Source organism: Mauremys reevesii, linkage group 6 (assembly GCF_016161935.1).
Source record: "Mauremys reevesii isolate NIE-2019 linkage group 6, ASM1616193v1, whole genome shotgun sequence".
NCBI lineage: Eukaryota > Metazoa > Chordata > Testudines > Geoemydidae > Mauremys > Mauremys reevesii.
Window position 1 is genome coordinate 33245904 of NC_052628.1, and position 17104 is coordinate 33263007.

Below are 17104 nucleotides of genomic sequence, written 5' to 3' on the forward strand. Positions count from 1 at the left end.
TTATTTAAGCTGTGAGGAAGGTGACATGGAATCTGGTGGTGAAGGAAGCTCCATACTCTTTCTTCCCCCATTTGTGTTTGCTGAAATGCAAATTGTTCATTTTCCTGTCATCTCCTCCTCATGCTGTCTTGATGGTCCTGTTTAAGGGGGAGGGATAGCTCAGTGGTTTGAGCATTGGCCTGCTAAACCCCAGGTTGTGAGTTCAATCCTTGAGGGGGCCACTTAGGAATCTGGGGCAAAATCAGTACTTGGTCCTGCTAGTGAAGGCAGGGGGCTGGACTTGATGACCTTTCAAGGTCCCTTCCAGTTCTAGGAGATTGGTATATCTCCTATTATTATTATTATTATTATTATTTTTGCTTATACGTAAAAATGGACTTTCAGTGTCTTTGCCTGAAGATTGGGCTGGTCAGACTCAAATACGCATTCCTTTGTCTAAGCAGGACTGTTTACTAACTCTCCTGATGTGCCTGGCTTGAATACATTTTAGTTATCATTCCAGCATATGTCCATAACTCTCAATACCCACTGCATGCATACATCTTTCAAGAATATTAATGATCAGTGAGTTTAGTTTTCAACTGATACCTCACAAGTAAGGCTGAGAGTCTGTCATGGATTCTGTGACTTTCCGTGACTTCTGCAGCGGCTGGCATGGCTGGCTCTGGGGCTGCCCAAGCAGTGCCAGTCTCAGGCCATTGCCCCCTCCTGAGGAGGAGTTTGGGGTGTGGGAGGAGGTTCAGGGCTGGGGGTTGGGGCATGGGAGGGGTTGAGGGATCTGGGTGCTGCTTACCTTGTAGGGGGCCTCCCCCAAAGCAGCAATATGTCCCTCCTTCAGCAACTAGCTGCAGGCACTGACCTCGCAGCTTCCATTGGCCGCAGTTCCCAGCCAATGGGAGCTGCAGAGCTGGCAGCGCATGGAGGAGCTTAGGGAGGAACATGTTGCCGTTTCCGAGAAGCCGGGTAGGAAGCCTGCCAGCCCTGCCAATTCAGGCTGCATGTCCCTTCCCCCTTCCCCCCCCCCGCCCCCCCCGGATAGCACCGATGAGTACCTGCGGCCCTCCCAAGCAGCTTGTGGCGCCTCCCCGGGCTGCGGCCCACCTGCAGCGCCCCCGTCTCTGAATTTCTGTAGAACTTGCTAGGTTTATTATAACTTTTCAATCTTCAAATAACTTAACTTCCTTTAACTTCATTGCTTCACAAATTGCTCACGCTATTGAAACAAATGTTTTAAACCCAATGCTAATAAAGTATTCATGTTTGCTCTCCAGGCAGCTTTTCTTTTGCCAATTTTGGCTCACATGATGAAAGATGGGGTAACTGCCAGTCACTTCAGAGAGCAGCAGGAACCAGAATGTATTATTGTAGCTCCAACTAGAGAACTGATAAACCAGATCTTTCTGGAAGCAAGAAAGTTTTCATATGGGTAAGCTTTTTTTTAAAAAAAAAAAACCACCACCAGGCTACATTGCAAAAGTATGAGGCTTAATTTAATGACTGTAAAATCAAAGAATTGCTACAACGGCATTGCCTTAAAAAACACACATGTTTTATCCAATTCAATTTGTCTACATTCACTTCAGCAAGGAATTGAATTTAGGCCACAGAAGACTGTTTGTTTTTGTAGTCTAGTTGACATTTAATATATGGATAAGAAGTTAGAATGGGCAGAAGGAGTTTATAAGGTGATTTGTGACAAATATTTATAGAAGCACAAAGAGTCTTCCTATGAAATGTGTTTCAATTTGTTAGTGAAATTAAGTAATTAATTTAATCTAGTTTGCTTTCATAATTTATAGTAAGGTTTTTTTGGCATTCACTTATCTTGACAATAAAAATAAAGTAGCTACGGTTCAGTGTTTCTAATCAAGTCTAAATTAAGGTTCAAAGAGAGATCTGATTGAAAGTCTGAGCAAAAATGGTTGTTAATTTTTTTTTGGTTTGAATCCTTTGAGGCAAAACACTCTTGCTATTTCTTTTTAAAAAAATTTCAGTCTTTTCTTAACAGCAGTTCTGTTGCCTCAGAGGAGAGGGATAGAAATTCAGCTCTTAGGTTAGATAAGGGTCTTTGGTGTTTGGTGGAGGGTTTTTTGTTTTTTTTAATATTTAGTAAAATGAAGTCCCATGTCTTGGCAAATGGAATAGCTGGAAAAATGTTTCACACAACCACTTTTAATTTTGTAATCTTGCAAAGTTCAGTTGGCACTACATATGTATGCATAACAGTTAAATAGAATTTTAAATGCTTTTTTAAAAAACAAATCTCTCATTTGATGCACTTACTGCCTTTGCTTCATTAAAGGTACATCTTGTACAAAACAGCTCATTAAGTGCAGTAGCTTTAAAGTTCCACACTATAGAATTTTTTCTATTGTCCTTTTTAAGCAAGTCACCTAAGATGGACACTCAGAAGTGCCTCAGTTAAGGTTGCTTGCACAGCATTAAATCTGTCCTTTTGTGTGTATTTGTTACCGTAGTTGTAATGATTGTATAATGGATGTTGTTAAAAGGGAGTACAATTTTTCAAGCATGTGTGAGACTTATTCAGTGGGACTTCAACTGCAAGGTTACTTAGGAGTCTTGGGTAAAATCTTAGAGTGCCTAACTCATTCAGCTTGTGGGTTGATGGTGCATATTGAATAAAGCAAGGACATAATGAATGGGATCTATGTTATTGTGGGTAAATTCTACTTACAATTATTATAGCATAGGCCTGGAGTAAATCTGTCAGCAGATTCAGTCCCAGTTCTCACAGGTGTAAGTGAGAGCAAGTGCAAGCCCACGATGAACTGAGTGTCCAAAATGTAGCAAATGGATATTGAACTGCTGCTTTAACCACTGCATAACCAGCTATGGGAAAAGGTGTAATGTAACCATGCAATACAGTCATGATATATATGCACAAAGGGGCAAGATAAGTTGTGCAAGAAAAATTAACTGGCATTTTCTGACTCAGAATATGACCTTAAAGCTGTCATGGTTTAATTCTGTAATATATGAAATTTACAAAAGCCTCCATGGGTACGTCCACACTACCCGCTGGATCGGCGGGTAGCGATCTGTCTATCGGGGATCGATATATCATGTCTTGTCTAGACACGATAAATTGATCCTCGAATGTGCTCCCGTCGACTCCAGAACTCCATCCGGGCGAGAGGTGGAAGCAGAGTCAATGGGGGAGTCACGGCCGTCGATCCCGTGCCGTGAGGGCAGGAGGTAAGTCGAAATAAGATACTTCAACTTCAGCTATGCTATTCCCGTAGCTGAAGTTGCATATCTTACATCGATGACACCCCCCGTCCCCCCATGTAGACCAGGCCAAACAATATTCAGAGGACTGGTATCAGGATTTTAAAAATAGCAGCTGTTAGACTTAGCTCTATAGTAATTGTACAGAAGATTAATTAACAAATAACTGAGAGAATGCAGAATTACTAAATGGTAGTGCTTGTCATACTACATCCTCACACAAAATCTTGATTCTTTCAGCATTAACCACAGTCACCCATTATTTAAGTTCCTGACTTGAGCAGTTTGTGGAAAAGCTTTAAATGCTGTAACTATGAAACAGGACAGTAATTCCTGGGCTGAGGAGGAGGGGGGGTTATAAATGAAGGTGTGTAACTGTGATTACGTTCACAAGTCAATTCTTAATTTCTTGCCAATTTAACAGAACTTGCATAAGGCCAGTTGTGATATATGGAGGTACGCAAACAGGTCATTCAATTCGTCAGATTATGCAAGGCTGTAATATACTATGTGCTACCCCGGGAAGGCTTATGGACATCATAGGTAAAGAAAAGGTAAGATCTTATCTAAAGTTTCGATTACATTTAAGAATATAATTTACCTTCAATTCCTTGAAAACAGTTTGCAGCATTTTTATTACAGATCAGTGCTAGTCAGTCTAACTTGATGCAAGCAAAGACAGATTTGCAAACTTGTCACTATCGATTAGAATGGATGAATTTGGCAGTCAGATGAGGTTGCAGTGGTTCCATTTGCATCAGGGCCGCCCAGAGGATTCTGGGGACCCGGGGTCTTTGGCGGGGGGGGGCCCGCTTCAGCGGTAAGTCGGCGGCGGGGGGTCCTTCCGTTCCGGGACCTGCCGCCAAAGTGCCCCAAAGACCCACGGCGGGGACCCCGCTCCGCCGAATTACCGCTGAAGTGGGACCTGCCGCCGAAGTGCAGCCCCCACCGCGGGTCTTCGGGGCACTTCAGCGGCGGGTCCCGGAATGGAAGGACCCTCCTCCCCGCCGCCGAATTACCGCCGAAGACCCGGCTGCACTCCGGCGGCGGGTCCCGCTTCGGCTGTAATTCGGCGGCGGGGGGTCCTTCTATCTCGGAGAGGAAGGACCCCCCGCCAGCGAAGACCAGGAGCGAAGAAGCTCCGGGGGCCCGGGCCCCGCGAGAGTTTTCCGGGGCCCCCGGAGCGAGTGAAGGACCCTGCTCCAGGGGCCCTGAAAAACTCTCGTGGGGGCCCCTGCTGGGCCCGGGGCCTGGGGTAAATTGCCCCACTTGCCCCCCCCCCCTCTGGGCGGCCCTGATTTGCATGACCTAACTAGGTAGCATTTTTAAATAAATGCTAAACTTGTTGCAGTAGTATAACTAGCCAGTGTAAAATATATGTTTGTAAATAGATGCATATTTAGAGCACTTTACAGGATTTATATTTGGACTCTTTTGTAACACCATAAATGTACATAGCACTTTAAGACATCTAGTTGTGACAGTATTCTTTCCCTGAGGGGTCGGTCATACCACCAGCCAGGGAGACAGGCAACTGTTCGGAAGGTTATGTGGCAAGAAAAGGATTACAGAAGTGAAAGATAACGACAGTCTTGTTTACTTATGGGCTCAGTCTTCTTCGTTTTGATTTTCAGAAAATTAAAACTTTGGAGCAGGGACATGAACTCAGGTCTCCGTAGTGGTGTCTCTGTTCAGGGCAAATCTCCATCTGACTTGCACTGGCTTAGTCTTCCGTTGGTAGTAAAATCCTTCGTATTAGGATTAGCAGCTTTTATTGTCTTTGTGGAACTGTTTTCTTAATATGAAATAAATTAACATATTTGAAAATAGCTTATTTTTTCCATTAATCGGTTTGTAAATTTGTGACTATTTGCACTTTGGTGATTATGTTGGCAGAAAAACACAAAACCTATGGTGTAGTGTTAAAGTAGTGCGCAGTAAATGGGCCCTTGGGCAGGTGAAGATACCTCAGTCCCTCCTACAGAATTGTGTTTTCCTTCCTACCAAGGAAGCATCTGGTGTTGGTTTTCCATCTGTTTTCCTAGGACTACTGGTCAGAACCTCGCTCCTGATTGGTGACAGTAGTCACAAAATAACTTCTGTCTGTAGCTACTAATTCGTTTTGTAGCTTGGTGGAGGTCTGTATTAGTGACACCAAGGGATCATGTCAGGGAACAAAGGATGTGTTGTGTGCCTGTCACTAGTAAACATTAGAGGTATGGTTATGAGAAAATGGATGTGTTCCAACTAGACTAAAATTTTTAACTATGCTGAACTAGATCAGGAAACAGTTTTGTACTGAAATTCCCTGACACTTTGTAGAGTAGATAGATAGTACAGAGGTAAAGTAAGTTAAGATCTTTAAGTTGTGTACTGAATAGAAATGAACAGGAATAAGGGGATTCTGGGGAGAACAGGAAGTATTTTAAATGTGACTGACCTGCTGTCTGAGAGAGGAGGAATCTTACCATTATCACTGATAAAATAATCTCAGAAAATGGCATTGGCAGAAAAGTTATTTGTTTTTAGCTTCTTCTGTTTTGAATATGTCTTTACTGAAATATTTTAAAGCTGTTTTCTTTCTTTCTTGTACTTAAATAAAAATCCGCTAAAGATTGGACTGCGTAAAGTGAGATATTTGGTGTTAGACGAAGCCGACCGTATGCTCGATATGGGTTTTGGTCCAGAGATGAAGAAATTAATCTCTTGCCCAGGCATGCCATCAAAAGACAGGCGTCAAACATTAATGTTTAGTGCCACTTTCCCGGAAGAAATTCAAAGGTGTGTGACAGTTTGCATGAAGCTGGAAATGTAGTGAAGAAAATGTGTTTTTAAGATCTGTGATCAGACTTTGCTTATTTGGACAATCAAATAAAAATATTTGAAGTTGCTACTCAGTACTGTTGTAATAAATTGAGCACTAACGTAACAAACTTAATAGGATATTAAGTTTATTATTGTAAAGACCCGAAGTTGAGCTCATTTTGTGTGGTTTGTGTGTTCACTATGTAAAAGAGTTAACTTCAATTATTGCTGCATAAGTCAGTCTCTCCTTGGCACATAAGCAGAGGAGATGCTGACTTGTGCTAGAATCAGTGTGGTCTGGTGGACTGCTGAGCTTGCTGAGATTCAGGAATCCTGATGTCTAATCCTGCAATTTGAGAATGCAAAGCACTAACTGCTAATTTTTCTTACTAAATATTAGTGTCGATTATTTTTAAAACTTAAGGCAAAAATTCTGCCCTGGAATATGTATGCAGGATTCCTGTAACGTTAATGGGAGTACTGTATATCCCAGGATATAATTTGGCCTGAAAGGTCTAATTTTTAAGTCTAAATGTATATTCTTTTGCTGTGTTGTGGTGATTAGTTTTTATATATAATAAAAAGCTTTATGCAACTTACCTGATTTGTATTGTGCTAATTATAAGTAGTTTTAAGAACCACTGCAATAATGTAAACCTTGTTTTTTTTGAAGGCTGTCTGGAGAATTTTTGAAACCTGAATACTTATTTGTTGCTGTTGGACAAGTGGGTGGAGCCTGCAGTGATGTTCAGCAGACGGTTCTTCAAGTTTCCCAATATTCCAAGAGAGAGAAACTGGTTGAAATTCTACAAAGCATAAGTAACTTTCTTTGTTACCTTTTTTAATTGCCTTTTCCAGTGAGAGAGAGAGAATCAAGTTAATAGGAATTTATTTTAGCACTTGATTCTGCTACTCAGCCAGGCCCAGAGCCCCACTTTTCTAGGCACTGTACTGTTATCTAGTAGAATACAGTATCCATTTCAGTAGAGTATTTTCTTTCTTTAGCAAATTTCACTGCCTTTCCTAATGTAAGTAATTTTGTTTTAAACATATTTATGTTGTATATAGGTGTTCTCTAGATAGTCCACTAGTATTGGGTACTGCTAGACAAAAAAAAGTTTCCCAGGTTGCTGGCACCCCCAGAGCAAAAATAAGGATTTGTTGTCATTTCTGTGAAGGAACTCTACAATTCCACCTGCGAGTCTTACTTTGTACTCTGGTCCAATTTTAGTTTATTCTTTGGAACTGGAATTCTGTGGGGGAATATTGACCACTAGTTAGTGATGGCAAGTTGTTAGTTGGGGGGAAAAGGCACTGAAGGTTTCTGCCAATTGGTTGGGAAAGCTATCCGAAGCAAGAACATCCCAGTTTCCAGATCATTGGTCCACTTGTAGAAATGCAAAGTACAGATACAGTCAAATACCTCTATCACAAAATTGAGTTTATCCAATTGATAGGTGTTGTTCAATTATGTGATACTTCATACTACATTATTAAATGTGTTCTGTATCTTGTAAATGTAATAAATTCTTACTAATGTTAGGCCTCAACACATGTCCTATTAAATCTTTTCTGAGAAGTGGGGAGGTGCTGTTGTCCTGCTGGTGTCGAGTGTGCAATGCTGGCTACAAAAGTGCCATGCAAATGCTTGTTCTCACTTTCTGCTGACACTGTAAATAAGGAGAGGGCAGCATTATCTCCTGTAAATGTAAACAAACTTGTTTGTCTTAGCGATTGGCTGAACAAGAAGTAGGACTACGTGGACTTACAGGCTCTGAAGTTTTGTTGTTGATACATAACTGCACTCAAAAACAAAACAATGTAAAACTACATTTGTAAGTTGCACTTTCACAATAGAGATTGCACTACAGTACTTGTATGAGGTGAATTGAAAAATACTATCTTTTGTTTATCATTTTTACAGTGCAAATATTTGTAATAAAAAGTAATATACACTTTGATTTAAATTACAGGACAGAATGCAATATAGCTGAAAATGTAGAAAAGCATCCAAAATATAAGTGTGTGTGTGTTTATGTATTTATTTATTTAATAGAATACCAGGGTTGGAAGGGACCTCAGGAGGTCATCATCTAGTCCAACCCCTTGCTCAAAGCAGGACCACACCCCAGACAGATTTTTGCCCCAGATCCCTAAATGGCCCCCTCAAGGATTGAACTCACAACCCTGGGTTTAACAGGCCAATGCTCAAACCACTGAGTTATCCCTCCCTCAATTTCAATTGGTATTCTATTGTTTTAACAGTGTGATTAAAACCTCAATGAATTGCAATTAATTTTTTTAATCGTGATTAATTTTTTTGATTTATTTGAGTGAGTTAATTGTGATTAATCGACAACCCTAATTGTTACTCTTGCTATTAGTGAGCAAAGGTTAGGGTGATAGGAAAGGAGCTGCAGATGTTGGATCATGGGGCTTAGGGATTTGGCAAATGCAATACAGAATGTTTTACCCCAAAGGTATTGGTTTGATGCAGAAACTAGTGGGTGAAATTCTGTGGCCTGTTTGTGTAGGAGATGAAGCAAGATGATCAGACTGGTTCCCTGTGGTCTTAAACACTGAATCTATTTAAATGATGGCAATATGTTCATGGTATAAATGATAAAAACACATTAGTGCTTTTGAGACTGTAGGAAGTCTGTAATGTTCCTCCTTTACCAGAATGTGTCTTTAATCCATTGCAGGAGATGAGCGAACTATGGTGTTTGTGGAAACAAAGAAGAAAGCAGACTTCATTGCAACCTTTCTTTGTCAAGAAAAAATACCAACCACCAGTATTCATGGGTAAATATTTTACTGAATAAATTCTTTTGGTCTGCAGTAGTTTATTTAAATTAAAAATGACCTCTTCTGTTAACTCATTTGTCATGAGCAAAACCATTATTGGACCAAAACACTTGGAACCAGGATTTTGATTCTCAGTGCTTACTGGGCAATGTAAGAGTTGGGGGTGGCAGGAATCCTGTTCCCCCTGCTAAATGGCTAAATATTTTTCAGTTGTTTCCCTGGGATAAATTGTACATAAAAGCCTCTTCGTTTTCAGTTTAAACTGATTTTTACCAAAATATTCTGGGGTTGTAAAAAAAAGTATTACTCAGTTTTTTCCAATTTTCACCCTCCTTTTGTATCATTCAAATATATAAAAAATAACTTATTAGGAAAATACAATACATTGCATGAGATGTATGTATTATAATACATCAGTCTGTGTATATTGTGGCAGAGCTCCAACCTTGTCGCGTGGGTCCCATGCTTCCAGGTGGTTTATGCTAGCCTCAGAGGCTCACTGCGACCCTCCATGTAGCCCTTCTCTCTCTCTCTAGGGCCAGGGTTACAGTCTGCTGAGCCTTTTTCATCATAAGCCAACAAGGAGGTTGGTGAGACAATTCTCACAGTCTCTGTTGTCCCTATGGGCTTATTCAAGGACAGGAGGCTAAACTGTTCTTGACAGGGACCTGTCTTCCCCTCCCAGGAGGTGTTTCTGTAGTGGCGGGTTGTGGGGATCCGGGCCCTCCCTCTACTCTGGGTTCCAGGCCCGGGACCCTAGTGGCAAGAACTGTTGGCAGCCAACCTTTCACGGCCAGAGCTGCTACACTTCCCTGGGCCACTTCCCCACAGCTCTCCTGCTTCTCTCTTAACGCCTTCTTCACCCTTACCTTAGGGCTCCCTTTCCAGTGGCTTGAGTGTGTCTTCATTACCCAGCTCTTCAGCCACATTTCCTCTCTTCTGACTCCCTGGCTCTCCCTGGCCTGACCAGAGTGAGCTCTTTTACAGTATCAGAGGGGCCTTAATTAGAGTCAGGTGTTCAGATTAGCTTAACGGCCTCAACTGACTCTTTGCAGGCTAATTGGAGTCACGTGTCCACCATAGCCTGGAGCAGCCCCCACTCTGGTCAATCAGGGAATAGAAGACAGCTTATCCAATGGCCAGTATATCTGCCTTCTACCTCTCTGCTGTACCCAACTGGCCTGGATCTATCACAATATGCAAAGCTGCCTGTTGAAGTAAGGCTATGTATTAGTCTGGAAGATGCACACAATAAACAAACAGGCACGCACGCAAGCTCTGAAGTGCGTGCACATCTGAATGTCCTGATGAATCTCACACCCATCGTGTACAGATTTCAAGCTGTTAGATAACGATTTAAAAATTTGACGCACTAAAATGGGAAGAAAACGAAATCTGTATCAGAATACATTTCAGAGCACAAGGAAATATTCATCCTTTTCTCCTGTTTTTTTTTTTAAACTTTTGAAGTTGAATGTACATGCTGCAAATGGTGTGGCCCAATTATTAAATTTAAATGTTTATAGGCTAATAGTTCTAAGCTACAACAATAAGCTGTTTATTCAAATGAAAAGTTTTATTTGGGTATTAGAGATGTATTGTTTTCTTAAACTCATAGGTGGCATTGTGTTTTGAGTTTGGTTTTAGTTCTACAGCAAGCCACGTTGATTAATGGAATTCAGAACATTAATCTACTGAATGCTTTCCCCCCGTCTTTCCATTCACCAAAATAAACCCTGATATTTACCCAGAAAAATTAAGTTTTTTGCACTGATTTTCACCTGTTTTTTTTTTTGTTGTGGTAATAAAAACCGATACATTCCTGGGGAAAATTAAATAAAATAAAAACTGAAAACAAAGAGCCCTATCTACATATAGCATGTACAAAGTGGTTTTCCTTGTACACTGCACCAGTGGGGTGCTGTCCTGAGACAGTGATTCCCCATCTTTACTGCAATGCACAATTGAGATGTGCAAGTTAAGGATCCCCGCAGTATATTTTAATAGTTTTACTTCTCAGTGAAATGTTGCCAATTTGGTTTTATAAAATTTGAAACATTCTTTTTTCTTAAATACCAGTATTGTCCATGTGTCTTACTATCCATATCTTGTTGATCTTTGACTTGCAATATCTTAATCTGTAACGTTCACTTGCCTTTAGAGAAAAATCTGTATTCTAACCAATTCTTTCTTTGTTTGCAGTGATCGGGAACAGAGAGAGCGAGAAGAGGCTCTTTGGGACTTTCGTTCTGGAAAATGTCCTGTTCTTGTTGCTACTTCAGTAGCAGCAAGAGGCCTGGATATTGAAAAAGTTCAACATGTTATTAATTTTGATCTTCCTTCCACTATTGATGAATATGTTCACCGGATTGGGCGAACTGGACGCTGTGGGAATATTGGAAAAGCAATTTCTTTCTTCGATTCTATTTCAGACAGCCACATAGCCCAACCTCTGGTTAAAGTGCTTTCAGATGTACGTTGCCCAATTTTTTCAAAATTAAATGTGTTCTCATTTCATATACTACTAAGACTTCATTTTAATGCATAGACTAGCCATTAGTCCTGTATTGCACTTGAAAAACTCTTAATACGTAATTTGGCAATCAAGTCAGTATTTAAATTTGCAATTATTCTTCTGTAGGCTCAGCAGGAAGTTCCATCATGGCTGGAAGAAATTGCGTTTAGTGCTCAGGGAACTGGCTTTAGCAATCCAAGAGGAAATATCTTTGCATCTGTTGATACTCGAAAGGTAAGTTTGGAACAAAGAAATTAAATAGTTGGTTTTGGAAATGTTTTATAAGCTAGGTCCATGACAGTGTAAAATGTCTTTTTTGTGTCCTTTAGTATTGTAGTTTGAGTGGGTAGGACAGTTTGGTCAAGACGGCCCTTGAAGTAAGAACTGTTAGCAATGTGTGTAGAATTCAGGGGTGAGAGAAGGTGAAGGGAGACACACCCGTACTACAGCTGGTTATCAGGAGTTGCCAAAAGAGGCTGAACTTAAATTCTGTATTTGGATGGGGAGGTTTCTTCAAGAACAGTTTTGTGACAAATATTAATACCAGGGCTGTCAAGCGATTAAAAAAATTAATTGCACAATTAATCACACTGTTAATAATAGAATACCGTTTACTTAAATATTTTTGGATGTTTTTCACATTTTCAAATGTATTGATTTCAGTTTCAACACAATACAAAGTGCACAGTGCTAACTTTTATAATAAACAATAAATATAATACTTGCACTGTAAAAATAAAAAGTAGTATTTTTCAATTCACTTAATACAAGTACTGTAATGCAATCTCTTTATCATGAAAGTTGAACTTACAAATGTATAATTATGCACAAAAAAAACGGTTCAAAAATAAAACAATATCAAACTTTAGAGCCTACAACTCCACTCAGTCCTACTTCTTGGTCAGCCAATCACTCAGATAAACAAGGTTATTTACGTTTGCAGGAAATAATGCTCCCCCCTCCTTGTTAACAATGTAACCTGAAAGTGATAACGGGCATTTGCATTACACCGTTGTAGCCAGAGTTGCAAGATATTTGTGCCAGATGCACTAAATATTCATATTTCCCTTGTGCTTCAACTACCGTTCAACCATGCATCCATGCTGATGATGGGTTTTGCTCGATAACTGTCCAAAGCAGAGTGGACCAACGCATGTTCATTTTCATCATCTGAGTCCGATGTCACTAGCAGAAGGTTGACTTTCTTTTTTGCTGGTTCTGGTTCTGTAGTTTCTGCATTGGAATGTTGCTCTTTTAAGACTTCTGAAAGCATGTTCCACACCTTGTCCCTCTCAAATTTTGGAAGGCACTTTTAATTCTTAGACCTTGGGTTGAGTGCTATAGCTATCTTTAGAAGTCTCACATTGATACCTTCTTTATGTTTTGAGAAATCTGCAGTGAAAGTGTTCTTAAAAAGGAAAACATGTGCTGGGTCATCCATAGGAGACTGTTATAACATGAAATATAAGTAGAATGCAGGCAAAACACAGAGCAGGAGATGTACAACTCTCCCCGAAGGAGTTCAGTCACAAATTTAATAAACATTATTTTTTAATGAGTCATCAGCATGGAAGCATGTCCTCTGGAATGGTGGCTGAAGCATGAAGGGATGTACGAATGTTCAGCATATCTGGCATGTAAATACCTTGCAATGTTGGCTACAAAAGTGGAATGTCTGTTCTCACTTTTGGGTGACGTAAATAGGAAGCTGGTAGCATTATCTCCTGTAAATGTAAACAAACTTGTTTGTCTTAGCGATTGACTGAACAAGAAGTAGGACTGAGTGGACTTGTAAACTCTAAAGTTTTACATAATTTTGTTTTTGAGTGCAGTTATGTAACAAAAAAACTACATTTATAAGTTGCACTTCCACAATAGAGATCGCACTACTGTACTTCTATGAGGCAAATTGCAAAATACTATTTTATCATTTTTACAGTACAAATATTTGTAATAAATTAGTGAGCACTGTACACTTTATATTCTGTGTTGTAATTGAAATCAATATATTTGAAAATGTAGATAACCATCCAAAAATATTTAATTTCAATTGGTATTCTATTGTTTAACAGTACTATTAAAACTACAATTGATCACAATTCATTTTTTTATCGCGATTAATTTTTTTGAGTTAATTGCGTGAGTTAACTGCGATTAATCGACAGCCCTAATTAATACCAAAAATTGTTCCCTTTTTAGAGGCTCTTTTTGTTGATTTTTCTGCCTTTAAAGGAGACAGTCAAGTTTTTCCAATTGCTTCTATGACATCTAGAAGTGTGAATCTGCCTTTCTCAAGGCAACTTTGTGTTTTAACTGACAGTGCCATTTCTGATTTTCATTCTTTGTTTCAATCTCCTAGTTTTGCCTGGTGTCCTCATTCTCCCCTCCCCAGCCCTTAGTTGTTTTTCTCATTCCTTTGCTCTGACATTTAGCTTTACTGAAGCTTCTAATCTAGAAGCAGAGGCACCTACATTTGTGGAAGTGTTGAATCTGCTTTCCATGAAGGAGGTGCATGCTGAGTTTCATTGAGCTGCTTTGGTATGGGTCACATGTTCTACATATAATCCCCTTCCCGCTCAGACTGGTGAAGTGAGCACATTGTCTGTGCTCTTTATCCAGACATGATATTTATGGGAGCAAAATAATTCCATGACCATGCTAAAAAAAGTTGCAGAACATATATTCTGGATCCGGACATCTTTTCTGGTTTCAAGACATTTGGGCTATGCCTGTCTTTCCGTGCATACAGGAGCAGTTCAGACTTGTCTGAGAGACTCAGGGCTTGGCCACCTTTCATTTCACTCTTGTGTTAGATTTCTACTTCCAGCTGTGCAAATGAAGTAATGGCTCAGTGTTCCCACCTCATCCATTATTATTGTCACTTCCATAGCATAACTTTGGGGCAGCAATGGCCAAAATCCATTTCTCCTCTGGTACCCCTGGTTGAGAACCACTTTTCTAGATACCCAAGTTGCTAAGTGGACATATTCAGATACATTTGAAACACAAAGTTGAGGGTGTTCACTAGGGAAAAGGACCAGAGATTGTTAAGCTCTACAGAGTAATATGCCTTTACCCTTGTACAGTCTTCCCACACTCATGGCTTATCAAGAACTTGAACAGAATTATTAGGGGGTGTTTTCAGGTTGATTTTAACAAAATGTATTTTCCAGCTCCTCCTGGGTTTGGCTTTCCTACCATCAGATCTTATGTCTGAGTTAAACAGTATTATAAATACAGGCTCTTTTCTGCCTTGTCTGCCATAGCTAGGATCCACTTATGAGGCTGCAAAATCCCAAGACTCACCCATTGAAACCAGTGGCATCTAATGCCCTGTATTTATTTTCTTCAAGACATACTTAGTTGCAATCACAGCAGCAAAAATTTCCAGTATCACTGTTCTTAGCGGTCACGATTCTTGGTAGATCATCTTCAAGAACCAGGTTTACTTCATACATAAACAAGGGTAGCTCATTCTTCTCCCATTTTATTCAAAACCATTAACACCCCAAATAGAAGGTATGACTGTATGAAATGAGCAGTTAAAATATACCTTAGAGTCAGGCTAGTCAGAAAATTATCTTTTAGTTCTTTGAGTGGTTGGCCATGTGATTTCTACTTATGGTGCACATGTACTCAAGATTGGATTTTTTTGGCCAGTATCTATTGACCTACGTCTGCATTTGTACTGTCCACCTGTGAGCATAAAGGGTGGAGTGGGCCCACCCATTCCTCAGTTTCTTCTTACCTCTCATGACAGCAAGATGGGGCCTTTGCAGTGTCAGGTTATTCTGGACATTGTGCATCTTTTTTCCCCTGATGCTGTTTAGCAGTCTTCTTGGTTTACCCATTGCCTTAAAAAACAAACAAAAACCAACAAAACCCATCCCCACCCCTTTTTCTATTAGATTTAGAGAACTCATGATATTGGGATCAAGTAGCAGTGTCTGAATTGTTGTCCCCATGGTTCAAAGCTGGCCCCTCTTGTGATGTGGCTATTCCACTTAAAAACACAAATCCTACGTGTCTCTTTACCTTGGAGAGGGACATATCCCCAATATTTAGTCAGGTCTGCTGCTCCTCTTTCTGCAGTTTCTTGGAAGCAAGAGAGGTCAATCTTGAACTTTCTTCTGGAGAGGTTAGAAAAAGCCTCCTCTGAACTTTAGACAAAAGGCCCTACCAAACTTGAACAGCTTTGGTTGGTGCTTCTGTGGACTGTGGCCCTATTCTAAGCTCCTGGGGTCATTCATCCAGGAGACTGAAACTTTCAACTACAGTGTCAGGTAGAGCAGCTAAGACTCCCCTCACATCCAGCCTTCAGAAAGGGGTAAGAAAGAACACTTCACACACCAAGCAGAGCCCTAGGTCATCCTCCGTGGGGCCTAGTAAAATGAAGCAAAAACCTAACCATGCCACAGTATCTTCTCTCACTGCTCAGCCAAAAGGCAGTTCATGGCTCACATTAGGTTCCTCTAATATCTCGGCATAAACCAGTCACCAAGTACCCAGAAGTGTCAATCCACACTTCTCTGTATCTGATACCGTGGTACTATTAGTGCATGAGGTGCTGATGACTCCTGTGCCAATGGCTCTGTTGCTGATACTTCAGGCACTTACTTTCTAGGCATTGAAGACATTTCTTTGTACTCAGCAATCACACAGTGACAGCACAGACGGAATCACCCTTGCTGCTCTTGTTTGCCATTAGAAAACTGTTTGCCATAGCACCGATGAAAGCTGCTGCTCGGATTGTGGTGGGGATTCAAGAACTCCCTAGGACACCAGTCAAGAGTAGTCCTCACTTAGAGAGAGAGTATTTGTTTCTTCCTTCCCTTCTGAACGCAGCAGGGAGGAATGCTCCATCCAATTACTTAAGTCTCACTCTAAATGGGCCTTACTGGTCTCATAGGAAATTTGTAGCAGACTGCAAGGTTTTCATGGGGAGCAGTCATCTTGATATCCACTCCGATGGCCCCAGCCTCTTACCCCTACAATATACAGTCTTGGCCTTATTGGCCTTCTTTGAATGTGTAGCTAGCTAGGAAGACTTCTGCTTGCTCCCTCTAGAGTTCAGTCTCCCTCCCTTATCCAGTGGCAGGAGTCTATTAAAGAGTCTGTTGGTACTGTTCCACAGCCTACATCAGCAAAAACAGGACAGTGAGGAAGAATACCCACAGGAAATGGAAGAGCCTATGATTCTATCAGCAATATCCATTTCCTCATCAGAAAAGGTTATAGTTTCTTCTTCTAGTTACCTGTATCATTTTTTAAATCTTTCAAGATCTTTTACATCATATGGCAGACACCTTGGAGATCTCTGTGGAGATAGTGCAAGAAAAATCCTGCTGAAGATCGGACATCATGCACTCCTCCAGGCCTGAAAGTCTTGCCATGTTCATTAACACAGGGCTACTGGAACCAGCAAATAAAAGTGCCCCCCACCCCAATCTTTGGCACTCACATCTAAAAATTAGGTAGACTTTATCAAGTCCTGGTTAAGGAATTTTGAATATTTCTGTACCCATCCGGTTCCTGGATTGCTGGTAGTGGTGATTATACAAACAACAAAGGCTTCCAAAGATGACTCCAAGAGTCAAAGATCCAGCAAAACATTGATTTGTTTGGCAGGAAGACTTCCATACTAAATAACTGGGCCTTTGAGTCTACAGATGCACATCTCAAATCACCAGGCACGTCTGTCAAAATATTACCTCATTTGGGACAAGG

General features: G+C 40.5%; 1 protein-coding gene across 4 annotated transcripts in view; it reads left to right on the top strand.

Moving 5' to 3' along the window:
• Positions 1–17104, top strand: part of DDX4 (DEAD-box helicase 4) — a 104893-nt gene that overhangs the window by 85085 nt on the left and 2704 nt on the right. For all 4 annotated transcript variants that reach the window (XM_039543827.1, XM_039543828.1, XM_039543825.1 and 1 more), the window contains exons 14-20: positions 1272–1426; positions 3674–3803; positions 5864–6030; positions 6728–6873; positions 8760–8859; positions 11065–11335; positions 11504–11611. In XM_039543827.1, coding sequence (XP_039399761.1) covers positions 1272–1426; positions 3674–3803; positions 5864–6030; positions 6728–6873; positions 8760–8859; positions 11065–11335; positions 11504–11611 — 1077 coding nt within the window. The remainder of the gene's footprint in view (positions 1–1271; positions 1427–3673; positions 3804–5863; positions 6031–6727; positions 6874–8759; positions 8860–11064; positions 11336–11503; positions 11612–17104) is intronic.